At 36.1% G+C, this 23,947-nt stretch overlaps 3 protein-coding genes across 4 annotated transcripts; 2 read left to right on the top strand and 1 right to left on the bottom strand.

Annotated features, from left to right (window-relative positions):
- The first annotated feature begins 432 nt into the window (after window positions 1-432).
- Window positions 433-5,594, top strand: tmed2 (transmembrane p24 trafficking protein 2). Of its 2 annotated transcripts, XM_088070779.1 has the most exons (5): window positions 433-775; window positions 2,376-2,568; window positions 2,802-2,819; window positions 3,155-3,262; window positions 4,154-5,594. In XM_088070779.1, the coding sequence occupies exons 1-5, from the start codon at window positions 596-598 to the stop codon at window positions 4,276-4,278; spliced, it is 624 nt and encodes a 207-aa protein (XP_087926905.1). In that variant the 5' UTR covers window positions 433-595; the 3' UTR covers window positions 4,279-5,594. The 2 variants fall into 2 exon arrangements, with proteins under 2 accessions (XP_087926905.1, XP_042365755.1); XM_042509821.2 differs by lacking the exon at window positions 2,802-2,819 and having other exon boundaries at window positions 435-775.
- Window positions 5,595-7,437: 1,843 nt separating this feature from the next.
- ddx55 (DEAD (Asp-Glu-Ala-Asp) box polypeptide 55) lies at window positions 7,438-16,424 on the top strand. Its single transcript, XM_042509893.2, has 14 exons — window positions 7,438-7,861; window positions 7,944-7,994; window positions 9,268-9,354; window positions 9,445-9,536; window positions 10,175-10,237; window positions 11,442-11,591; window positions 12,425-12,617; window positions 12,716-12,798; window positions 13,966-14,097; window positions 14,193-14,285; window positions 15,312-15,426; window positions 15,549-15,717; window positions 15,811-16,103; window positions 16,190-16,424. The coding sequence occupies exons 1-14, from the start codon at window positions 7,754-7,756 to the stop codon at window positions 16,349-16,351; spliced, it is 1,791 nt and encodes a 596-aa protein (XP_042365827.2). The 5' UTR covers window positions 7,438-7,753; the 3' UTR covers window positions 16,352-16,424.
- On the bottom strand, window positions 16,404-23,293 carry eif2b1 (eukaryotic translation initiation factor 2B, subunit 1 alpha). The gene is made up of 9 exons (XM_042509894.2): window positions 23,007-23,293; window positions 22,818-22,919; window positions 21,241-21,377; window positions 19,425-19,541; window positions 18,289-18,401; window positions 18,069-18,137; window positions 17,905-17,980; window positions 16,679-16,804; window positions 16,404-16,594 (listed from the first exon to the last, which is right to left on the bottom strand). Exons 1-9 carry the CDS (start codon window positions 23,017-23,019, stop codon window positions 16,439-16,441), a joined length of 909 nt encoding a protein of 302 aa, XP_042365828.2. The 5' UTR covers window positions 23,020-23,293; the 3' UTR covers window positions 16,404-16,438.
- Window positions 23,294-23,947: the final 654 nt, after the last annotated feature.

Raw genomic sequence — 23,947 nt, 5'->3', positions numbered from 1 at the left:
AAAATAAAATTATATTAAACATATTAAATTGAAAAATTATCTAAATGTCTCAGCTGCAAAAATAATGCACTTGATTTTGACAGCTTTTGTGCACAACTACATTCATCAAAAACAAAATAAAATAAAATGAAATACAGTAAAGTAAAATAAAATAAAAAATATTCCATTTTAAATTAATCGGGAATGTATCCGCTGCAAAAGTTATGCACTTGATTTTGACAGCTTTTGTGCACAATTACATTCATCACAAACAAACAAAAATTAAATTAAACTAAAAAAATATTAAATTAAAAAAAAATCTAAAATATCTCAGCTGCAAACATAATGCAGTTTTCTTCAGTAAAGGATCTGTTTTCCACAGTAACGCATCACGTTACTTTCCAGCCTCATTTTTTGACAGCTTTTTGCGCCACGCACTCTTAAGTTTGGCCCTCGCCGGTTGCCGTTTAAGCCTGTACGTGGCAGTCAGAGAGCCGAGGCTCCTCTCCTGCAACAACTCACTCACACAGACGGACATCCTGCGGTCCTGTCGGACACACGGAGGCGAGGACACTCTTTATATCACTGTTTCTACCTGCCGGGAAACGTTTCCACCATGTTCACCGTCTCGGAGCTGGTCGTGTTGCTGGCCGTCCTGTCCGCCACTGCGTCCGGCTACTTCGTTAGCATAGACGCCCATGCCGAGGAGTGCTTCTACGAGCGGGTCAACTCCGGCACAAAGATGGGCCTCATGTTCGAGGTAGCCGAGGGAGGCTTCCTGGACATCGATGTGGAGGTGAGATTAATCCCCGACACTACAAAACAGCCGCCCGATGTCTTAAAAATACGTGTTTTTTGTTTATTTTTGCGCAAACCTGCGATTGTGACACTTTAGGCCCGTGCTAGCTAACGTTAGCCGCCGCCGTCAGTCTGCGTAACGTCAAGCGAAACTAGTTAATTGATCGCCATGAACTGTTTATTAATTAAACTGCTTTTTATTTGTTCTGATTAAAACGCTATTATTATCATATTTTTTCTGTTAAAGTGCGTGGCAGTGTTAATTGAATTATTCATAAGGATACAGGAAGTGCAGCGTTAGCATGATATCCGTTGTGCTAGCTAACGTTAACTATGTAGTGCTGTGGCATAATAAAAAATAATAATATTTAATAAACTCTTTGTATTTATTTTTCTGTGAAATTGCAGTGCTTTAACGTGCAGCTGAGTGTAATGTGTGCACAGATGTTGCTGCCATATGTTACATCAGTGGCACCTTGTCATTTATTATTATTTATATTTTGTACTATTTTAAGTTTCTACTATATATACTATACTATACCATCATTATTCTGTATTATTGTTCATTATAAAGCCATACACAATACTTCACTACACTATTCTGCACCACACTACACCATATTAAATTAATATTATGTTTATACTGTTGAACTATTATATTTTAATTTTTGCACCTCTTGTCTTGTAATGGTCATTGTTTTTAAGGTGTAAACCATTTAGTAATGATTTTACCCTTTATATCTTTTTACTCTTTTATTTTAAGTCTTCATGCTTTGTAAATCACTTTGAATAACTCTGTTGTATAAGATGTGCTTAACAAATAATGCTGCCTGCCTTACTATTATTTACTATAGCGCCTTATACTATCTTCTACTATTTTATGCCTTTTAATACTACTATACTGTATTATACATATATATTCCCACATCATCTACTATTTGGCAGCGGTTGAGGATGTATTCAGGTCATCTAATTTAGGAAAAGTACTAATACCCCACTGTGAAAGTACTGTTACAAGAAAAAGTCATGCATTAAAAATGTTACTTAAGTTCATGTAAATAAGTATAAGTGGGGAACATGTACCTAAATATTTAAAGTTAAAGTGTCTAATGCAGAATCTTAAGAAAAAAAGGAAAACAAAACTCAAAATATATTTACAATTTGTACCAAAAATAGTTGCCAATTATTCTTCAGTTAAGCTGTATTTGTATAAATGATTGGTTAGTTTAATTAAAGTAAAAAAAAGTAAAGTGCCTCACTACAGTACTCAAGTAAATGTACTAAGTTAAATTCATCTACTGCTATTTCTATTTTGCTACAATAAAAGACAACGAAAATAAAAGGTGGTCCTAGTGTTATATTCTTTTAACATGACCTGCTGCTATTAATCATGCCCTGTCACTTTAGTCTGAAACTGCTCTTGTGTGTTTTGTTTATTTCTACTCTTTTCTTTTGTACTTTTACTACAACTTTTTAAATGAATTAGCGTCTCTCTCTGTGCTGCTGAAAAACCCGAATTTCCCCTCTGGGACTCAATAAAAGCTCGTCTCATCTCTCTTGTTTTTTTAACACGTATGTTTTTCTCACGTCCTTCCCAGATAACGGGGCCCGACGGTAAGCAGATTTACAAAGGCGACAGAGAGTCCAGCGGGAAATACTCGGTGGCGGCGCACATGGACGGAACCTACAAGTTCTGCTTCAGCAACAAGATGTCGACCATGACGCCCAAAATCGTCATGTTCACGATCGATATCGGAGAAGCCCCTAAAGGCCAGGACATGGAGACAGAAGGTACATAAAGACTCTGTGTGCGTGTGTGTGTGTGTGTGTGTGTGTGTGTGTGTGTGTGTGTGTGCGTGTGTGCGTGCAGAGAGAGAGGAAGAATCTTATATCTCCTGTACTTCAGCCTTTTTCTGTCAGGATCATGCAGAGTGCAAACGAGTCGTTCTCTCTGATCTTGTGTCATTGTTTGTGATTTTTTTCTCTTTTTGACTTTATTTCGGACACTCTGCTCCTCTTTGTAGGTGGTGACAGCTGGGATGGTAGGGCACAGGGCGAAAACGCCGTTGTGAAACAGACTTTTTGAGTTTGTGATGCACTGTAGAGCCTTCTCTAACCAGTGTTGTTTCCGTTGTTTAAACTAATATCGTGCATTTCTGCGATCCGTAGGAGGTCGTGCTGTTTGCGAATGGTCTGACTTTGCACAGTGAGAATGTTTAGGAAAAACGAATGTCTCTGGCGATGAGAACGCATCGCCTGAGACATGCACAGTCGTTTAAGTGTTATGCATGTGTTGCATACCTCCGTGCATGTGTATTTTTGTGCACATTCACACAAGTTGCGGCCGATTGCTGATTATTACTTTTGCTCGTTTCAGCCCACCAAAACAAGCTGGAGGAGATGATCAACGAGCTGGCCGTTGCCATGACAGCTGTGAAGCACGAGCAGGAGTACATGGAGGTCCGCGAGAGGATACACAGAGCGAGTGAGTCCCGACTTTAAAGCCCACTTTACCTGCTTTTCTTTTCCAAAATGACGGGAGGGCCAGGGGCCGAAGCATCAGCCATGTCTCCAGGACTTCGAGACGATTCTAGCATTTTGGGAAATTTCTCTGATGTTAGGATGTTACTGTGATTTCAGAATGTTTTTAAGATTTAAGTACATTTCTACGATTTTAGGACGTTAATGAGATTTTAAGACATGTTTAGGATTTTAGTACATTTCTCAAATTTCAAAGATACCCTGAAAATGTTGGTAAAACCCTGAAATTTTGTTTCAGAAACATTCATGATAACACATGCATTCAAGGAATTTTGGAAATTAAAAAAATCGAATGATGATTTTTACATTTTCTGGCTGTGATAAATGGTATCATTTTTGGTGATTATTTTAAATAAAACATGCCCTCTAAACTTGTGGGGCCACAGATTTGGAGGGCATGTTTTCTTTAAAAATTATCAAGATATTCAAAGGGAAAAAAATCACCTCCATGTTTTCTTTGACTTTGCCAAGAAAATTGTCAAACTTCTGTAAATGGCTGTATTCTGGCGTGTTTCCTTTAAAGCTGCACATTTCTCCCTGAAAGCCAAATAAAAAATGATTTGACGTGCCTCCCCCTTTTTGCACCGCCCCCTACCCTCCCATAATTAACAAATAGTCCCTAAATTATATTTAAGAATTCAGTTTTAATCCTGTTCCGAATTATTTGTTGAATATATATTTAAACACTTGAACATTTGCCTGTAAATTAATTGAAAAGTCGTGGAAATGTGTCGGTAAAAATGTCCATGAACCCTTTAAATAAGCTCATGGACCGAGTTTGTCGTTTTGAGTTGAAATTAAAAAACTGTCTCTTCTCTTTTTTTTCTCTTTCTAGTCAACGACAACACAAACAGCAGAGTGGTGCTGTGGTCTTTCTTCGAGGCTCTGGTTCTGGTGGCGATGACACTCGGACAGATTTACTACCTGAAGAGATTTTTCGAAGTACGGCGGGTGGTTTAGTGCGATCTTAAAAAAACGATCCCTCTGTGTCCTCCACTGAATTTCTCCACCACCGAGACAGTTATCTACACTCTGGAAATGAGACTGGCAGATTTGAGTAAAGCCTACGTGAAACGGTCGGATCTCTGATGTTTTGTTCTCCTGTTTCCTGTTTGGTTCCTTCTTTATAAGTGTCACTAGTGTTTGTTTGGAACGAATGGCCAAAAAGGTTCTGGGATAGATGTCAGTTTAGATTTTTTTTGTTTTTGTCATTTGATAATTAAGTACAAATTAATTGCCAGTACAGTTTTGCCCGTGTGAATGACTGCGAGGCTCATCATTTTTTTAAGCAAAAAGGCAGAAGAAAAAGAATTAAAAATGCACATAAATGGACAGGCATGTTGAGTCTCCACAGGAGGTTGTAAAAATTTAAACGGGACCCTTTCGAGTGATAAAAAAACAGAATGCATTTGATTTTATTCCTGTCTTGAGATGCAGGAGGTTTCTGGTGTCTAAGCCGAGTCAGACGATGCACTGGCAGATATGTGATATCTGTGCACGGCGTCTACGCTCTCAAACAACAAATTGCACTCCTGATGAACGCGTCTAAATAACCGAAGGATTTCGGCTGCAGCTGGTCTTTAAGGGAAACTGTGCAGCTTCTAGCTCTGTCTGTTGATTCGTAGCGATCCATGCCGCGGGGGGAGGGGCTTCGGCGGGTTGCAGGGAAACGTTGCGACTCTCCACATAGTTCAGAAAAAGCTGTTTCTTTGGCTTAAGAGTTCACAAGTTGATTTTTAAACGCTTATTTCCACTTCGGCAGCGAGATCTTGAAGAGCTGAGGTTTTAAACTGAACTACTCGGAGGAAAAGTGTGGAGGAAAACTGATGTTACATGTCGACTGAGGCGGGCGGGGGGGCACGTAACGACTGCTGTGTGCTTTAGTTGCTTCTAGTTTAGTTCCTTTGTTGGGGTTCGGGATTTTAAATTATGATTGTATACAATTTTGAACTGTTTGTTTGTTGTTTTTTTTCCTGGAGCATATCCTGTGACATGTTTGGATGATGCTTTTCAAATTAAAAGCTCTTCTTTCCCCATTGAGAATAAAACAAACGTCCGAGGCTGCAACATTGCAGGTGCTGCGTGTCGCCGAGTATGCTCCAGTTTTGTATTAAAAACAATCTTTGGTGAGCTCTGGCAGGTAAAAACTGCTCTGTACACAGTCTCCTTTTTGTGATTACAAACGAAATCTGAGAAATGGATCTGTACAAATGTAGAATGGTTGTCTGTGGAAAAAGCCCCAGGTTTCATAATAAAGCCAATATTCTGTACAATTACTCGGATGTCTTTTTAAACAGGTGGTGACGTCGTATTGAGAAGCAATTTTTGGAGCTCAGGACCGATGGGATAAATGTGGAATTAAACTAAAGTTGGTATTTGGCAGTTTTTAACAGCTGACAGCAGCGTATCCATGTAAAGAATAAAATTAGCCACTTAACAAGACGTGGCCCAAAAATTTGTAAGAAATTTGTGTAGATTACATAAAATTATCTGAAAATAAAAATCAATAAAATGACTCAAAAAAGTCGTGAAAAATAATTTTTCTGGCTATTTTTCCTAGTTTTGATCATATTCATACCATTCTACCCCCTTACTTTAGTTTTTATTTATTTATTTTCTATAATTTAAGGGTCATTTTTGTCACTGGAGGCGGTGTCAAATGGAAGGTTATACGTTTTTTTTAAAGGTAAAAATGTCTAGAAAGCTATATAATTATAATTTATATTCTAAAATAAGTTAGAGAAAAATACTTTCTGTGATGAAACATAATTTTCAGTACATTTTGGAGCCATTTTCTTGTTTTCGTTTTCTTTTTTGGTCTTATTTTTGGGTTATTTTCTTGTAACTTTTCTTACTAACTATTAACTTATTTTTCTTACCAATACTTTTTTTTCAGGTTTCAAAGTGTGAAATAGTTTGTGAAAGACAACTGAATGTACAAGAAAACTAGTCGATCCAGGTTTCAAAGGGTTAACGGCTGTTTTTTCAGTACAGGTGGAGGTGAGGCGTCGTTAATTTAATTCGTTTTACTCGTTTTTCCTGTTATGATAAAAATGTCTCTGAAAGCACAAAGAATCTGACGCGACCTGTTAAAGAGGACCGATCTGATGGTAATAATATGACTGTGTACTTTTACTTATAGAAATTTGAATACAGGACTTTTCCTTGTATATAATATGTATCGTAGTGGTTTTTACAATGTTCTGTTGCCACTTTAAAATAAAAGAGCTGCAGTAGTGGAGAATAACTAAATGTTTCTACTTGTTCTGTACACAAGCATAGATTTGTAGTAGTAGCATTTAAGCATAAATTACTTCATACTACATAAATACATTAAAGAGAAAAATGCTGTACTTTTTCTTCATTACATTTATTTTACGAATTATAACTTTGCCTGTTCTATATTTAGATTCTACATCCAAAAACATACGATCAACGTCTACATTATGATGAATTTTTAATGGTTAAATGTCTTATATACATATACAAAGAGGAGAAAACTAAGCAGAAACAATTAAAATGCTGCCAAATATCTAATAATACAGCACTGAAAGGGGCATTTCACATATTGACTTTTACTTTTGATACATTATTTTATTTTTCTCTGCTGTAACAGAAACACCAAGGTGGTAGAAATTAAAGAAAAACATAAATTAATAACTTTAGTTTAATTTATTTTTCTACTGTAGCAGATACATCAATATGAAAGGCATCAATCAGTTTTATTTTATTCTTCTATTGTAATAAATGCACTATTAGATTAAAATTAAATTTATGTAATTAAATTTACTTTTATTTCATTTTCTACAGGAACTGATACACCTATGGTGGAAGACATTAAAGAAATAAATTTAATTGAGTTTTATTTTATCTTTCTACTGTAATAAATACACCAATAGTGGAATATATTAAAGAAAGGCATTTGATTTTTATTTTTTAACTAACAGAAAAACAAGAAATACCTTTTTCTGATGTAACAGACACAGTAATGGTTCAAAACAAACAAACAAAAATGAAATAAATATTTTTTTTTACTGTATCAGATACAACAATTGTGGAAGAAATAACAGAAATAAATTTCTTTTTATTATTTTGTATTATATTTTTCTACTTCTACTTTTTACTTCCTTCAGGTATATACACCAACAGCGGTATAAAGACAAAAATAATTTAATTTAGTTTTATTTAATTGTTCTACTTCAGCAGAAACACCAATAGTGGACGAAATTAAAGAAAGATTATTTATGTTTTTAAAGCAACGAAAAAAATATAGTTCTTACGCGGAACGATACTCGTGACTGCACTTCAGTTCCCACCCGGCTTGTAAACATCAGCGCACCCGGAAACGGGAGCAACGTGGGGAGCTAGCGGAGCGGTGGCTAACGACATTAGCTTAAAAATTAACTAAAACTCAGTTTAATTAAATATTTCCAACATGGAAAACACGACAGACGGGACGTGGGACAGTTTACCGGTTAAACTCAACGACGGGATTTTACAGACGCTGAAGGAAGTGAAGTTTACTCACATGACACCTGTACAGGTAAACAACAACAACAACAACAACAACATTTATTACGACTGAATCAACATCTAACGTGATTTCTTGTTTCTTTGTGCTGTAGTCTGCCTGTATCCCGCTGTTCATGAGTAACAAAGACGTGGCTGCCGAGGCGGTGAGTTTTACTCAATACATTTACTCAGTCTGTGTACAAGTACAATTTTTAAGTACTTCAAATAACAAATATCAACATTTGATGCTACTTATGACTCCGCGACAGGGTTATTTATTTGATAATATTAAACACTAGTTACATTGTAGATTCAGTTTATTAATATAGAAATAATCAGCTAATAAAATTATTCTATATTATGTTGAATTGTAAGAGAAACTACTTTATTATTCAACTAAAATAAAACTATTAGTACGCTTAATTTCTGTTTTGTGTGATATTTAGGCTCTTTTGTCATATTTATATCTCTATGCTTTTCTCTGTATACTGAATCTGTGTTATGTTCCTTTGTTAAATTATAAAAAATATTTTTTTATCTATTGCAAAAAATAATTAAAATAAAACGTAACTATGTTAACTATAATTATATTCATTTTATTTTTTGTCTACTTCAAATATACAATGGTGGAAGAAATTGGAGAATTAAATTTTGTTGTTATATTTTTCTACTGTAACAGATGTACCAAGAGTGAGAGACATTTTTAACATAGTTTTCTTTTTTTTTATTTATGTAATTATTTGTTATTTTCTTAATTACTGTTCCTTTTTTAAAATAATTTATTTTATTTGATCTTGGTTTTTGTCACATTTAATTAGTTTTTATGTTCTCGTTTATAAATGTCATATTTTGTGAAATGTTGCGTTTTGAAATCTCTTGAAATTAATTTATTTTTGGTTGGTTTACCTCTTTTTTAAGAATTATTTATTTTTTATTTATTTATTTATTTATTCACTTCTTATTTTCTTAATTACATGTTGCCCTTTATTGAATTTATTTCGTGTCTCACTTACGTTTTTTCTCACATTCACTTTGTTTCCGCGGACTTGTAGTTGTTTGTGCGGTTATTTCTGTTTGATTGCTGAATGCTGAAGGTTGAGTGCAGCTCTGGAGATAAATAAAGAAATAAAGAAATTGGGGGTATGGTGTATATTGTACTTTTTCCAGTTGAATATTGGATTTATTACATTTTCATGACTTTAAATACCTTTTAAAAAGAAAAAATATGAACACAGGAAATCATCACAGATGATCAAAAACTCAGTTTATCATCATTTCTACAAAAAAAGGACTAAATTCAATAATCAGAATAGTTCCCAATCATTTCCTTTAGACTAATTGATTAATTGCTTCTTACCTTCTCGAGGATGATTCGGGATATTTGGAGTTTTCTTCTTCATCGCTTCCTGCAGCTCACAGAGCGTCGTTTGGTTTCAGGTGACCGGCAGCGGAAAGACGCTCGCGTTTGTGATTCCCGTCATCGAGCTGCTCCTGAAGAGAGAAGAGAAGCTGAAGAAGATGCAGGTGAGGAGGAAGGAGGCGTTTACTGTACGTCCGGAGGTTTTTGGTCTCCTCGAGTGTTTGTCTGTAAGTTTCCGTCTTCGTGTCCTGCAGGTCGGCGCGCTGGTGATCACTCCGACGAGAGAGCTGGCTCTTCAGATCAGTGAAGTGATGGATCAGTTCATCCAGAAGTTTCCTCAGTTTACGTGAGTTCAAAGTCACAGAAGAAGACTCGCAACAAACCTCCACCTGTTTAACCCTTCGAAAACTGAGCACATGGCTCTGATTTCTTTCAAAAACTAAATAAAAAATAAGGCATAAGAAGAAATGACCCAAAAATTTGCAGGAGATTAGTAAAACTTTTAAATTTAAAATAAAAAAAATCAAGAAAAAAAGAAAAATGCCCGAAAAAAGTGTTGAAAACGTGAAATAAAATAAATAATTGTGAAATAAAATATTACATATAAAATCTCAATCTAGCATAATTTTAAATATTTAATTATAATAATTATAAGGTGAGTTTTCTAGATATTTCCACAGTTTTTTTTTTATAATCCCTTTTTTAAGCTCATTTTTTGCCACCTTTTACTAATTTCTTAAAATTTGCAGGACATTCATTCAGCCAAGTTGCTGATTATCCTTTTTGACTGACTCTACACCTGAAGGCGCCGACATCACTGAAAATTAAAATGTTCACATTTACACCAGATTCTGACTCACTGGGCTGCATTTTGGTCGCCTTAATACATAATGACGCAGAAAAAAAGAATTTAGGAAAAAACATCGTAGAGTTAGAATAATCAGGGCTGTTGTTTTTATTCATTAAAATTCTTCGTGTTTTTAGGCAGATTTTACTGATCGGTGGAACCAACCCGATAGAGGACGTGGAGAAGTTCAAGGAAAAAGGGTACGTACCAGATTCTGATCCCTCAAACATGCATCGAATTATTTCTGGGTGTCATTCTGGGCTTTTGACTCTGAATTTGTCATTTTGACTATTTTCCACCTGATGAGGTCATTTTGACCATATTTGGCATATGGAGGAAATACATGCTATTTCCACTAGGTGACCTGTCACAGTCAATGTAGCTGCTGATCATAGATAATAAAAAGAAAGTCTCCTTTGCTTTAAATATGTAAAAAATAATTCATTTCTTGTATTTTTTTCTTTGTATTTTTTTCTAAAAACATAGTGGCATCATGACAAAAAACTGGCATCAAAAAGGTTAAAATTCTGAAATTTTGATTTTTATGATTAGGACTGAAGCTGGTGAAAAAAATAACCAAAATTAGAAAATAATATTAGTGTATCATATTTTTAAAGCTTGATTTTGAAAAGCGCGTTTAGTGCACAGAGCGATAGAGTGTGTGTGATATTAAAGAGGGCCCTAAAGGGTTAAATGAACTGTACGGGTAAGTGCAAAAGTAAAAGATTTGGCTGAAAGAAGAAAAGGAGACTTATCTTTTGTAGATCCAGCAGAGAGCAGGAGTCCACAGCTTCATCCCAGCAGGACAAACTGGTCTCTGAACCAGATTCAGACTCTGAGCTCCGCAGATCAGCGCAGCGATCACTCTCTTTTCAGAAATACGTTTATATATATTCATATTTACGTGCAAAGATTCCCAGAAACTGGGTCAAACTTTCACTCCTCTGTCTGTCCTCCTCCGTTAGTTTGTCCCCTTCCCCCGACTCACAGGTGTTTCCCATTTACGTCCTCACCGTCCTCTCCCGTCCTCTCCCGTCCTCACCGTCCTCACCGTCCTCTCCCGTCCTCTCCCGTCCTCACCGTCCTCACCGTCCTCTCCCGTCCTCTCCCGTCCTCACCGTCCTCCCGGCTCTCTGTGACAAGCATCAGACTTTTCCTGTAAAATTATTTTGGTGCTTTTTTGACTTCACTAGACAGCACACACTAGTTTTTTTGTTTGTTTGGTTTTTTGGTATTTTTAAATCTATTTTAGGTTTAGAAATGTATTTTAAACATGCTGAATAAAATGGGAGAATAAAAAAATAGTCCATTTTTCAAACCACTGGACCACCAGGACGAGTGTTACATTTGTTTGTTTGTTTGTTTGTTTGTTTATGGGGGTTTTTTTTCGTTTTTTTTTTTTAGGGCAAACATTGTGATTGCGACGCCGGGTCGTCTGGAGGACATGTTCAGGAGGAAGTCGGACGGTCTGGATTTGGCGAGTTCAGTCAAGAGTCTCGACGTGCTGGTTCTCGACGAGGCCGACAGACTTCTGGACATGGGCTTCGAGGCCAGGTACGCAAAAAAAAGAAACATTTAGAGTCTCGCAACATTTCAAATAGATGTACAGGTTTTTTTTTTGTAATTTAATTCAAAAGGTTAAACTTCCATATAGTTCATATTCACACATGAATTAAAATATTAAGCTCTTCTTTGTTTTAATTTTTAATGATTATGGCTTATAGCTCATGAAAACCCAGTATCTCAAATTATTACAATATTTCCTAAGAAATTATTTTATTACTTTTATTTTTAATTATTTTAAATATTTTTTTGTTATTTTTATTTTTAATTAAATATTTACAAAACAGAATTGTCCACCTTCTGAAATGTACGTTCATTTATACACTCAGCACTTATTTCAAAACAAATTACTGCTTCAGCTGTGGTTTACTGAACTAGACCAAAGGATACATGTATTTCTACTGTTTGAATAGTAATGAAATATTCTAATATTTTATATTATTTATTCATTTATTTTTATGTTTTTGAGTTGTAGGCCATAATTATCAAAATAAAAAATGCTTAAACATTTTAGTTTAAGTGTAATGAATAAAGAGTATATTAAATTTTCTCTTTCTTTTATTTTATGTTCTTAGGGCATCTCTTTAATGTATTTTATAGTGAAACTGAAGGAAAATTTCACATTTGTGGACAATACATTTTTGTAAATATTAAATAACTGATGGAAAAAAATGAACTTTTTAGCCATTTTTAAGATGCACCTGTAGTTACATGTAATTAAATTTTGTGCTGCTAACAGAATCTGTGTGTGTGTGTGTGTGTGTGTGTGTGTGTGTGTGTGTGTGTGTGTGTGTGTGTGTGTGTGTGTGTGTGTGCGCGTGCAGTCTGAACACCATCCTGGGTTACCTGCCCAAACAGAGGCGGACAGGTCTGTTTTCAGCCACGCAGACTCAGGAGCTGGAGAAGCTGGTTCGAGCCGGTCTCAGGAACCCGGTACGCATCACCGTCAAAGAGAAAGGCGTCGCTGCCTCCGCCGCCGCCCAGAAAACTCCCTCCAGACTCTCCAACTACTACACTGTGAGTCTCACACACACACACACACACACACACGTTTCACATCAAACACCCAAAAATGAAAACGTAATGACACAAAAACTCTCGTGTTGTCATTCCAGATCTGCAGGTCAGAGAATAAGTTTAACAACCTGGTGGCGTTTTTAAGACAACGCAAGCAAGAGAAGCATCTCGTCTTCTTCAGGTACGCTGAGCACTGTCTGCTGTTATTAACCCTTTAGGGACTGTTTGGTGCATTTGACATACTTTAATTCTCCATTTTTTAAGATAATTTTGCCTGTGTTCATGCATGTGATATAAATGTAGTCCAGATTGTGTATTTTTGTTAATGTTTGAATTTGCAGCTCAGCTCCTACAATAAGTCTAAAATACACTGTGGAAACTAAATAGTTACATTCAGACTGTTCAGGTCCAAAAATGCTCCATTGAAACCCATTCAAACTGACATTTTTGATCCCACAGCCATCAGAGCAGAAAAACAGGACTTGTATTATTTCTGGGTGTCATTCTGGGCTTTTGACTCTGAATTTGTCATTTTGACTATTTTCCACCTGATGAGGTCATTTTGACCATATTTGGCATATGGAGGAAATACATGCTATTTCCACTAGGTGACCTGTCACAGTCAATGTAGCTGCTGATCACTGACATATCCCAGACTGTCAGCAGCTACACTCACACACTGACATATCCCAGACTGTCATCATCCAAAAATAATGCAAATTAAAAATTGCATGTAGGCTGGTGAAAAAAAAAAATCTAAAAACAGTGGCATCATGACAAAACCTGGCATTTAATTCTGAAAACTAATAAATATTTGATACCGATGTTGGTTAAAAAATGAATGAGAGTAGGAAATCATATTAACGTATAACATTTTTAAAGCCTGATTTTGGAAAGTGCGTTTTGTGTGCAGTGATGAGTATTTAGATTTGACACTGCAGAAAAAAAAATAATGTATAAAAATGAATGTTGCTGCTGATCATTGACACATACCAGGCTGTGATCATCAAAACAAAAATCTACATAGCATGTAGTATACCGAAAATTAGACTTTTTTCATCTAAAACACAGTGACATCATGACAAAAATGTGGCATTAAAAAAAAATAAATAAAAAAATACATTTTTGACATTAATGATTAGGACTTTTGTTGGTTAAAAAAACATTCTTTAAAACATTAATTAATGAAAGTAGAAAATAATATTAATGCATAATTTTTTTTAAAGCTTGATTTTGAAAAGTGCATTTTGCGCAGAGAGCGATACGAGTGTGTGTGTGATATTAATATTTTGTCGGTGGAGTTTGGTTATTGACTGACTGGTTATTATCCGCTCGTCCGTGTACGCAGTACGTGCGCGTGTGTCGAGTACTACGGTCGAGCTCTGGAGACGCTGGTGAAGAAGGTCACCGTCCACCTGATCCACGGCAAGATGAAAAACAAACGCAACAAGATCTTTGCAGACTTCAGAGCCCTAAAGAGGTGAAACTCTGTTCCTCGCACAGTTACAGTAAATCTGTGTGTAATCTGCACTCTGTGACTCTTTTATAATCTGTAATCCCTGCGTGGTGCTGCAGTGGGATCTTGGTGTGCACGGACGTCATGGCCAGAGGGATCGATATCCCCGATGTGAACTGGGTGCTGCAGTACGATCCTCCCAGCAGCGCCAGGTGAGTCCGAAAAGTTCACTGTCTGAAAACTACATGAACGGGTCGATTTATACTGTTTGGCAATTTATTTATCTATTGTCTTAAAAAAATATAAGAGGAAATTATAATTACATTTAATTCATGATGTTTAATTATTTCTGGATGTAAAAGGTAAATTTCATTCATTCAATCATTTTTTAAACTATGTTAAAAAAAGATAAAATAAAATTATAAAAATTTTATTAAAAATTAACTATTATTATTTATTAATAAATTTGTATTGTAAATATTTCGTGTGTGTGTATATATATATATATATATATATATATATACACACACACATATATATATATATATATATATATATATATATATATATATAAATATATATATTCTCCTTTACACTTTATTGTATTCTATATACTTTTTGGTTTTTATTGGATTAATGTTTGCTGATTAGTTATTTTTATTATTTTGTCTGTATTTTTTCATGTGGTTTTCTGTAAAGTGTTTATTTAGAGGTTTTTGTTTTTGTTTTTGTTGTTTTAAAGAGGAGGGGGGTGTGTTTATGAGCCTCTGGCTTCTTGACCTCTCCTGACACTTTTTTTGTTTGTTTTTTAAATCTGGATTTTATGAAATATTTAATTGTCTGCTAATAAACTAAACAATAAATCAAATTATTAAACACATAATTTTGTTCGTTAAAATCTTTGTATTTTCACAGCTGCTCCCTGTGGTTATTATCAGATAAACGGAGGAAAAAGTGTATTTATTTGGGACTATTTTAATCCGTCTGGTGCTTAATGTAGATTTCGGGCAGTGGCACATTGCCTGATGTGGATTTAAACTTTCTCTACATATACTTACTTCACTTCAGAGTTACACATGACGGGAGTTTAAAGCCAAAATTCATTTGAAATGACCCAGACTCGGACTTATTTCAGTGCTGCTGAGTCTTGATTTTAAGAGTAATAAAGAGGTTTGATAATTATTCATTATAATTTTACGAATGCTAAACTGTATTTCTTTCTTTTGTCTTTGTCTCAGTGCATTCGTACATCGATGTGGTCGTACAGCACGAATCGGCAATCAGGGAAACGCCCTCGTCTTTCTGCTGCCGATGGAGTCGTCGTACGTCAACTTTTTGTCCATCAACCAGAAAGTGAGTGAATTTCTCTCAAACCTGAGTTTGGAAACCATCATTTTTTTTCGCCCGCTCTTTTCGCCGGGGGGGTCTGTGTACGTGCGAACTGAAAACTGACCTGTCTTTCATGATGTCCTCAGTGTCCACTGGAGAAGTTGGTCCTCACAGGGGAAGTTGTGGACGTGCTGCCTAAAGTGAAAGCCATGTCTCTGGCAGACCGAGCCATGTTTGACAGAAGCATGAGAGCCTTCGTGTCGTACGTCCAGGCCTACGCCAAACACGAGTGCAGCCTGATCTTCAGGGTCAAAGGTCAGAAACAGACACTTTACATCACACATTCAGCTCTGCAGTTTGCATGAAGTACAAACAAAACAATCTTTGCTGCATTTTTCTTTTGTCTAGATCTGGATTTTGCCTCGTTGGCGCACGGCTTCGCCCTCCTGCGCCTGCCGAAGATGCCCGAGCTGAGGGGGAAAACGTTTCCGGATTTCATAGAGACGACGGTGGACACGGACACCATCCGCTACAAGGACAAGAACAGGGAGAAACAGAGGCAGAAGATGCTGGCTGAGCTGAAAGACAGAGACAAGACTCCTCTTCCTAAAAGGAACTTCCTGAAGAACAAGGCCTGGTCCAAACAGAAGAGCAAGAAGGAGCGCCGGAAAAAGAGGTCGGCCAAGAGGAAGCACGAAGAGGTATTCACACTTCACGTCCTGTTTGGTGCGTCATTTAGTTGCTTTTATTTACGAATCTCCTTTTTTTATCCTCTGTGTGTCCGCAGGGCTCCGACGTGGACGACGAAGACATGAAGGAGCTTTTGAACGACACTCGCCTCCTCAAGAAACTAAAGAAAGGTCAAATCACAGAGGAGGACTTTGAGAAACAGATAACAAGCGGACCAAAACACCAACCAGACGGGCCCTCGGGGGACGAGGAGGCGTGATCACCTGTATTCAGCGTGTAGAGAAAAGCAGAATTCAATAAAACCTTTGACATTTGTTTACCTTTGGAGAAAAGGGTTTTTATTGAGTTATAAATAAAGCTTGATGAGTTCGTCGCTGACGGCAGACGGGGTGAGGACTCCCAGGTCGGTGAAGAGGAGGGTGATGAGGGACGGAGGCGTGTAGTCGATCATCGGATGCTCCTCCGACAGGTTCTGTACCGTCTTCAGGGTGTCGGCTTTGTACTGTGGAGCCGAGGAGAGGAGCGGTAAAGAAAAACTCTAACAGAAATATAATCCGGATGTGAATTTCTCTGCCGGCGTTCGTACCTTAAATTTATCAGGCACGTCCTGCTGGTTGAGCGGATAGAGACGGACAAATTTGAAACTCTCTGCCACGACGTAGAAAGGCTTGTTGTGAGCTTTGGAGCACACGGCCATCTGATAAGTGCCGATCTGCAACACGAAAGATCAAATATTTAAGCCTGTGCATCACGAACGGAGAAAAGTAACAAACTTACTTTTATATGACTTACAACTTTATTTTGTCAATATGGAAAAACATCCTGGTTCAATAATCAGTGTTACATCCGTCCTGATCGTTCATCAATAACAGGGTTCCCAATTTATTTATCTAAAAATAAGGCCTTATTTGGTTTTAAATCAACTTGAATTAATTTTTCAAAACTCTTAAAAATGCTCAGACATGAGAAGTAACATTTTATTTTTTTTTATGTTGCATTGTAAAATCTCAATGTGATCCACTCCTTTTCTTTTTTTAAATAATTTACTAAATTCATTTTCTTAAATTTGTCATTGTATGAATCACACATGCAGACTGAGACGCACAAAATCATCCAGATATTTTCCTTTTCTGTTGGAAAACTAATCCGATTCTTCTATGATAACATCATATGTTGATTGTCGTCCATGTGCTCCACCGTAAAACAGGATTTTTTTTTAACATTGTACGTGTTGGACCATCGATGCTAAACGCTGACATATCCCAGGCTGTCATCCTAAAAAATAAACATATATTTTGCAGAAGTTTTCCATCTAAAAACATAGTGGCATCATGACAAAAACCTGGCATTTAAAGGGTTAAAAATTTGAAAATTAATTAATATTTGAGATTTATGATTAAGGCTGAAAAAAACTCAATGAAAGTAAAAATTAATATTAATAAATAGTATTTTTTAAAGCTTGATTCTGAAAAGCGCGTTTTGTGCGCAGAGCAGTACGAGTGTGTGTGATATTAAAGCGGGCCCCGAAGGGTTAATTTCTTATATATTAAAACACATTCTGCAAAATGAGCTCCCTTCACTTCTGATATTTAATAAAATAATGTTGAGAATACTTTTACTTAAGTACTTAAATGCAGGACTTTACTTGTAATGGGGTGTTTTCGCGTGATGGTTTCTATGTAACGTAGCGATCTGAACAGCGATAACTGAATATTATTGATGGACTCTGGACAGTTTGAACAAAAATACTCTAAATCGATATCTTTTTTCTTTCTGGTTGAACTTGTTTCGTGACGCTTCACTGAAACTCACCTTGTTGATGATCCCTCCGCTCTCAACGACCCCCTCTGCACCAACAATAACAAGGTCTACTTTCTCCAAAACGTACCTGCGGACACATCACAAACGCTTACTGCTGAAATGTTCACGCTGACGACGTGAGACGGCGTTTTAAACTCGATAACGAAGATATTTACCCCACAGCTGCATCCAGCACTACTGTCACAGGGACGTTCAGCTTCCTCAGAGCGTCTGCCATCTGTCGCCTGCACAAAGACAAGCTGGTTCAACCACTCTGTGTGTGTGTGTGTGTGTGTGTGTGTGTGTGTGTGTGTGTGTGTGTGTGTGTGTGTGTGTGTGTGTGTGTGTGTGTGTCCTCAGAATAAAACACAGTTTACTGACACACAGCTCGCTCACCCGGCTGAGTCAGGCTGCGATTCGGTCACGTAGACAGAGAAGCGCTTCTTCTCCTCTACGGCTTTTTCCAGAACCCGGAGGACGACTCGGGAGTACGAGTGAGTCAGGATTTTCTGAGAGAGGAGACATCAGTCACCGAGCTGCCGAAATACTGCGTGTACAAACACCGAAGTACATGTACCTGTGCTGCACCGTCCGAATACTGCCGACTCACAACTACGTGTCTCTCTGGAGGACGACGGCGACCTTCAGTCACGCAGCACTTTTTAAAACTCAGAGCTCAACTTCTTCAACGTCACGCAAACAACAATTACAGCGAAGGAGTCTGACAATTAAAATCTATGTTCTTCCATCGATGGTCACACAAATAGCTGTTTACATAAAAAATAAATAAAATAAAGTAAAAAAAAAAAAGTTAAAAATGTAATAAGAATCAAAGACATAAAAGATTTTAGTGCATCAGGAGAACAGAAAAAAGGAAAATGTAGGAGTAAAAATTAAAATATATCTTCTAAATAATTTAAGACTTTAATATCAATATTTTAAAATATTTTTTAAAATATTTTGTTTGTTTTTTAATGCTTAATTGTTGTGTTTTCATTATTTTTACTTTTACTTATTTATAATATACTTTTGTATGTTTGCTGTTATTATATTAGCTTCTGCATATCTTGCTTTTTTTTCTGTCAAAGTCCTTAAAAGCTGAACATAAATAATTTTACTTTTTATATATATATATATATATATATATATATATATATATATATATGTATATAGCACCTTTAAAAACAACAAAACAAAGCAGAAATGGGACACACAGACACCGATTCAACAAGAAACTCAGGTAGGATTCAGATAAAATTAAAACCAGAGGTCAAATAATGCAAGATGCAGGACGTAAAATATCAGCAGAAAATAATCTGAAGAAAAAGACCAAAAACAACAACAACAACAGAAACAATAAAAGTAATAAAATAGATCAAACATACATTTATAAGTGAAATAAATAAAAACATTCAACTCAAAAACTGAACGTAAAAAGATTCTGATCTCGATGAGACTTTTTGAACTGAAACATCTTAACAAACAGTAACTTTGTGCTAACGAGCGTAAAAAATAAAAATTAAAATACTTACAGCGCCGTCTTTGATGAAGGTGTGACAGAGTTTAGCAACTTTGCTCCGGGACATCGAGATTTTCTCCAGAAACAGTTCTCCTCTCTCCTCCATCACCTTCTTACAGCGAGACAGATCCTGACACACACACACACACACACACACACACACACACACACACACACACACACAGATACTGAAATCAGATAATTTAGGTATAAATTTATAATAATTTTCAAGAGCAAACTCAATTTCATTTTTAGAATTTTGGGGTATTTTTCCCTCTGATCTTCTTATGTCAACTTGAATGTACTAAAATAATGCTGAAAATAATATTGTGTTTAAGTTATAGAGGAACTACAGAGGAACGTTCCCCAAACTGTCAGGAAGCAGCAGCTACAGAACCGTCCCTAAGTCACGGCTCTGCTGTGATCTCTGCACATTTACACCAAACATCAGATATCAGTTTATTCTTTCAGCAGAACCGAGACTCACGACACCTGAACTCAAACCGCGTCCAGCGTGTCCTCTCATCATGTCCTCTCATCATGTCCTCTCATCATGTCCTCTCATCATGTCCTCTCATCATGTCCTCTCATCATGTCTACTGCAGTATCTGTGCCTGAGTGGCCGCGCTGAAACCTGACAACAGGTTTCAGCGCGGCCACGAGCGGTAAGCAGCTGCGTTTTCTGTCACAACGAGCACAGAAGTGAGTCCACGTCCCCTGCATGTTGTAGAGTGGAGAGGAGTGAGAGAAATGACGCTGGAGAGAAAAGAGATTTTTGAACTATTCAATTGTTAACTGAAAAAAAAAAAAAAACAAGCCAAAAAAGGAAAGAAAACATAAAATGTTCTGTTCTATATCTGTTGATTTTTTAAAAAATTAGTTTCTTAATCGGAAAAACTGACTGATGGGGAGACCGCAGATACTGCAGTTTTTGAGCCTCTGGTGTAAATATTCCTGTTTTTGATGACACAAATCTTCTTTGATAATCTTTGTAGATGCCCTTTTTTAGAAACAACACGTGGCTGTGTCAAAACACAAGTACCTTGACCAAAAAGGTGTAGGCTGAAGCTTTGCCTATCCTTCTTAAATTAATATCTTGTGTCAACTCATTAAAAAAAAACATTTTTAAAAAAGATCATTTAAAAAAAGGGAAAAAACGTATATTATGGATCTTGATTAAAAAGAGAAAAAAAGCTTAAAAGCCTTTATCTGTTGAGTTGCAAATCAGTGATTAAAAGCTTCATAGTGATTCTGTCTTCAGATCCAGTATTCACAGGCTGTCAGCGCGCGCGCGCGCACACACACACACACACACACACACACACACACACACACACACACACACACACACACACACACACACACAGCGGAGAGACAGTGAGATGAGAGGAAGCTGATATCATCCTCGTGTCCCCTTTTCGGCGGATTTTTCCGCTGCTGCAGATAATTTTGTCACCTTGTAATATATTAATTTTGTGAGTAGGCTATATTAAAAACCGCCAAACCGCGGCACACGCACTGGCACCTCCAGCACCTCCTGGCAAGCAGTGGCACAAGCACTGGCACCTCCTGACACCTCCTGGCACCTCCCGGCAAGTCTCAGCAACCAGTGGCATCTGCTGCGACTGCTAGCGGCACCTAGCTGCGGCATCTGGGGGTGCCACACCAGGTGCCACAGTTAGGTGCCGCTGCCGCAAATTGAGCTTGCTGTCTCTCACACCTTTGCTCAGCCTGCTGCCACCATGACTCAGCAGATAACGGGTGGATGGATGTTTTTAGACGCCACATTAAGCGTCAGTTTGTTCGGGTGCATGTTGGCGTCCCCTCACCTGGTGCTCCAGAGATGTGAGACTTATGAAGCGCAGGAAGAGCTCTCCTCCCGAGGACACGGCCACCGAGGAGTCGACTCCCGTCAGGCAGTCTGTGGCCCCCGTCAGGCTCTCCCTCAGGCCCAGGATCGTCTCACCTGGAGGTGAAAATCAGGCTGCGGTTCACCAGAAATGCTCAGGATACTTCCACTTCACGACCTCTCAGAGGCAAATATTGTTTTCTTTTTTTTAAATTTTATTTCAGCCGGAAAATTCACAAAAAAGACAGTTATAAAACTTCTCTTCAAGCCTGTTTTGGAGATGATGATTCACAACAAAATCAAGTGCTTAAAGGAAATTAATAAAAGTACAAGCCAAAAGATGAGTCAGCAGGTAAACAAGACGAAACACAATGATAGATAACGTTTAAAAAAAATTAAAAAATAAACAAATTAATTGATGAAGACAAAAAGGGGAAAAATGTTCAAGGCAATTTCCACAAAATTCCTAATTAAGACAGTCATCTCTATAATGTGAAGGATATTTTAAATCAAAATCAAAGTCCCACTTTGATCAATGATCAATCAGATAAAGAGAGAATTGACTAGTTCAAGAAAATAACCTAAGAAAATGTTGCACATTTAGTTGTGATTTATCTTCTTTACACAGAAAGACATTAAAATTTCCATGTGAAAATTATCGAGTGCCTTCTCCAGCGGCCGTGTCTCACAGGCATTAATTACTGTTGCCAAATAAAAATATAAAAATTACAGAACAAAACAAGCGGGAGGAGTGTTAATATTCACATTATGCACAGGTTTTATAAAGTCAAACCAGAAAACTCTCCTCCTTCTGAAGCTAAATAAACTTTTTTTTAAAAAACTCTTGGATCAGCTGGAAAATGCAACGTCACAAAATTGAATGCTGGCCACCATGAGAAGTTTTTTTTATTTTATTTTATTTTAGATTATATTTTATTTTACTTATTTTTACTTCATTTTTTGTTATTGTACTGCACTTTTATTTTATTGTATTGTATTTTATAGCATTTTACTTTCTTTTATTTAAGTTGACTTGACCACATTTTATTTATTTATTTATTATTATATTTTATTTTATTTATTATATTTTACTTTACTGTACTTTCTAATTTTATTCTATTGTATTGTATAGCATTTTACTTTCTTTTATTTATGTTGACTTGACCACATTATTTTTTTAATTTATTATTATATTTTACTTTACTGTACTTTATTATTTTATTCTATTGTGTTGTATTTTACTTTATTTTACTTAAGTTGACTTGACCACATTTTTTAATGTATTATATTTTATCTTATTTATTTTTTTTATTATATTTCACTTTACTGTACTTTCTTATTTTATTCTATTGTGTTGTATTTTACTTTATTTTATTTAAGTTGACTTGACCACGTTATTATTTTATTAATTTTATTTTCTTGTGTATTTTATTTTACTTTACTGTATTTATTTTACTGTATTGTATTTCATTGTATTTTTTATTTTATTAGTATTGCTTTGACCACGTCATTTATTTATTTTATTTTTACTTTATTTTATTTGACAGACGCACACACCTTTGTCTCTCTTGAGGAACTCCAGCAGGGTCCGGATAGCCGCCACAGCAGACGCCATGTCCGGGTCTTTCCTCATCTGAGCCCTGAAATACTCCACCAGCTCTGAACCGGAGACACAGAAAAAAACAGAATATTTAATAATATTACCCCAACATTTAATCAAAACAGGTGAACTGGAAACAAACGTACCTTCTTCATTCATCGTGAAACCACCAGAGAGCCTGAAACTGTCAAAACAAACAGCGGGGGACGTTTCCTGACGTCAGGCCGCCCCAATTTAAGACCAAACTCAGAATTACCTTTTAAAATAAAAATTTAAGGAGCACCTTTCAGAGTGGCGTCGTAAAAAATTAGTTTTAAGTCGGTTTATAAAGTTTTATTAGCAGTATTTGGGGAGTTGCACTGTGTTAGCTCATCTCGCAAAGAGCAGCGTGTCGACGCGTCGCGGAGAGATGACGCAATATGTCGTGCTCCCTTCACTTGCCCTCGGAAATATTGGGGGAAAAAAATAATTTTTTAAAAATATTTTTTGTAAAGATTTTGTTAAAATAAAATAAAAATAAAATAAAATTTAAAAAAGTAATGTAGAAACGGATCTTTTTTACTTCTATTATTATTATTATTATTATTATTATATTAACACTTTTGCACTTCGTATTGCAACTGCTGAATGAATTATTATAATTTATTTTTGTTGTGATTATTGTTATTGTAACTATTAATAATATGGTTATTCTTATAATGATCATCATCATTGCTATCGTAATAAATCTTATTGTAAATGGTATCCTAAATAAACGCTGACCACAAGGTCCACATTCATTTATTACAAACTGAAGGGAAAAAAAACAAAATGTAATTAATAATATAAAATAAAATATTCAAAAAATATTAATAATACTATTAATAATAATTTGTTTTTGATAAATCTTTATGAATTTGATAAAAGCCAAAGACATCAGAGAGCATTTCTGCAGTTTTGTTTTTCTGCCACCAGAGAGCAACATCGTCGTTTTAAATTAAACTTTGTGTACCAGTCACGTGTTCTTATTCAGAGTTTACTACATTTTTAATGCAGTACTTTTAATTGTCAGTAAAGCATTAGTATTTTACTTAAGTACTTTTTAATT

This window comes from Plectropomus leopardus, chromosome 20, assembly GCF_026936395.1.
Source record: "Plectropomus leopardus strain MGB_pleo_1.0 chromosome 20, ASM2693639v1, whole genome shotgun sequence".
NCBI classification, from domain to species: Eukaryota; Metazoa; Chordata; class Actinopteri; order Perciformes; family Serranidae; genus Plectropomus; species Plectropomus leopardus.
This window is presented reverse-complemented; position numbering and strand designations above follow the sequence as displayed.

Bases quoted from the DNA above. Each gene is read 5' to 3' on its own strand.
- tmed2 (XM_088070779.1), top strand. From the start codon at position 596: ATGTTCACCGTCTCGGAGCTGGTCGTGTTGCTGGCCGTCCTGTCCGCC. The intron at 776-2,375 runs GTGAGATTAATC...CGTCCTTCCCAG, and splicing joins TCCTGGACATCGATGTGGAG to ATAACGGGGCCCGACGGTAA. The intron at 3,263-4,153 runs GTGAGTCCCGAC...TTCTCTTTCTAG, and splicing joins CGAGAGGATACACAGAGCGA to TCAACGACAACACAAACAGC.
- ddx55 (XM_042509893.2), top strand. From the start codon at position 7,754: ATGGAAAACACGACAGACGGGACGTGGGACAGTTTACCGGTTAAACTC. The intron at 7,862-7,943 runs GTAAACAACAAC...TTTGTGCTGTAG, and splicing joins CTCACATGACACCTGTACAG to TCTGCCTGTATCCCGCTGTT. The intron at 12,799-13,965 runs GTACGCTGAGCA...CCGTGTACGCAG, and splicing joins AAGCATCTCGTCTTCTTCAG to TACGTGCGCGTGTGTCGAGT.
- eif2b1 (XM_042509894.2), bottom strand. The intron at 19,542-21,240 runs GTGAGGGGACGC...TGTGTGTGTCAG, and splicing joins TCACATCTCTGGAGCACCAG to GATCTGTCTCGCTGTAAGAA. The intron at 17,981-18,068 runs GTAAATATCTTC...ATGTGTCCGCAG, and splicing joins GTGCTGGATGCAGCTGTGGG to GTACGTTTTGGAGAAAGTAG.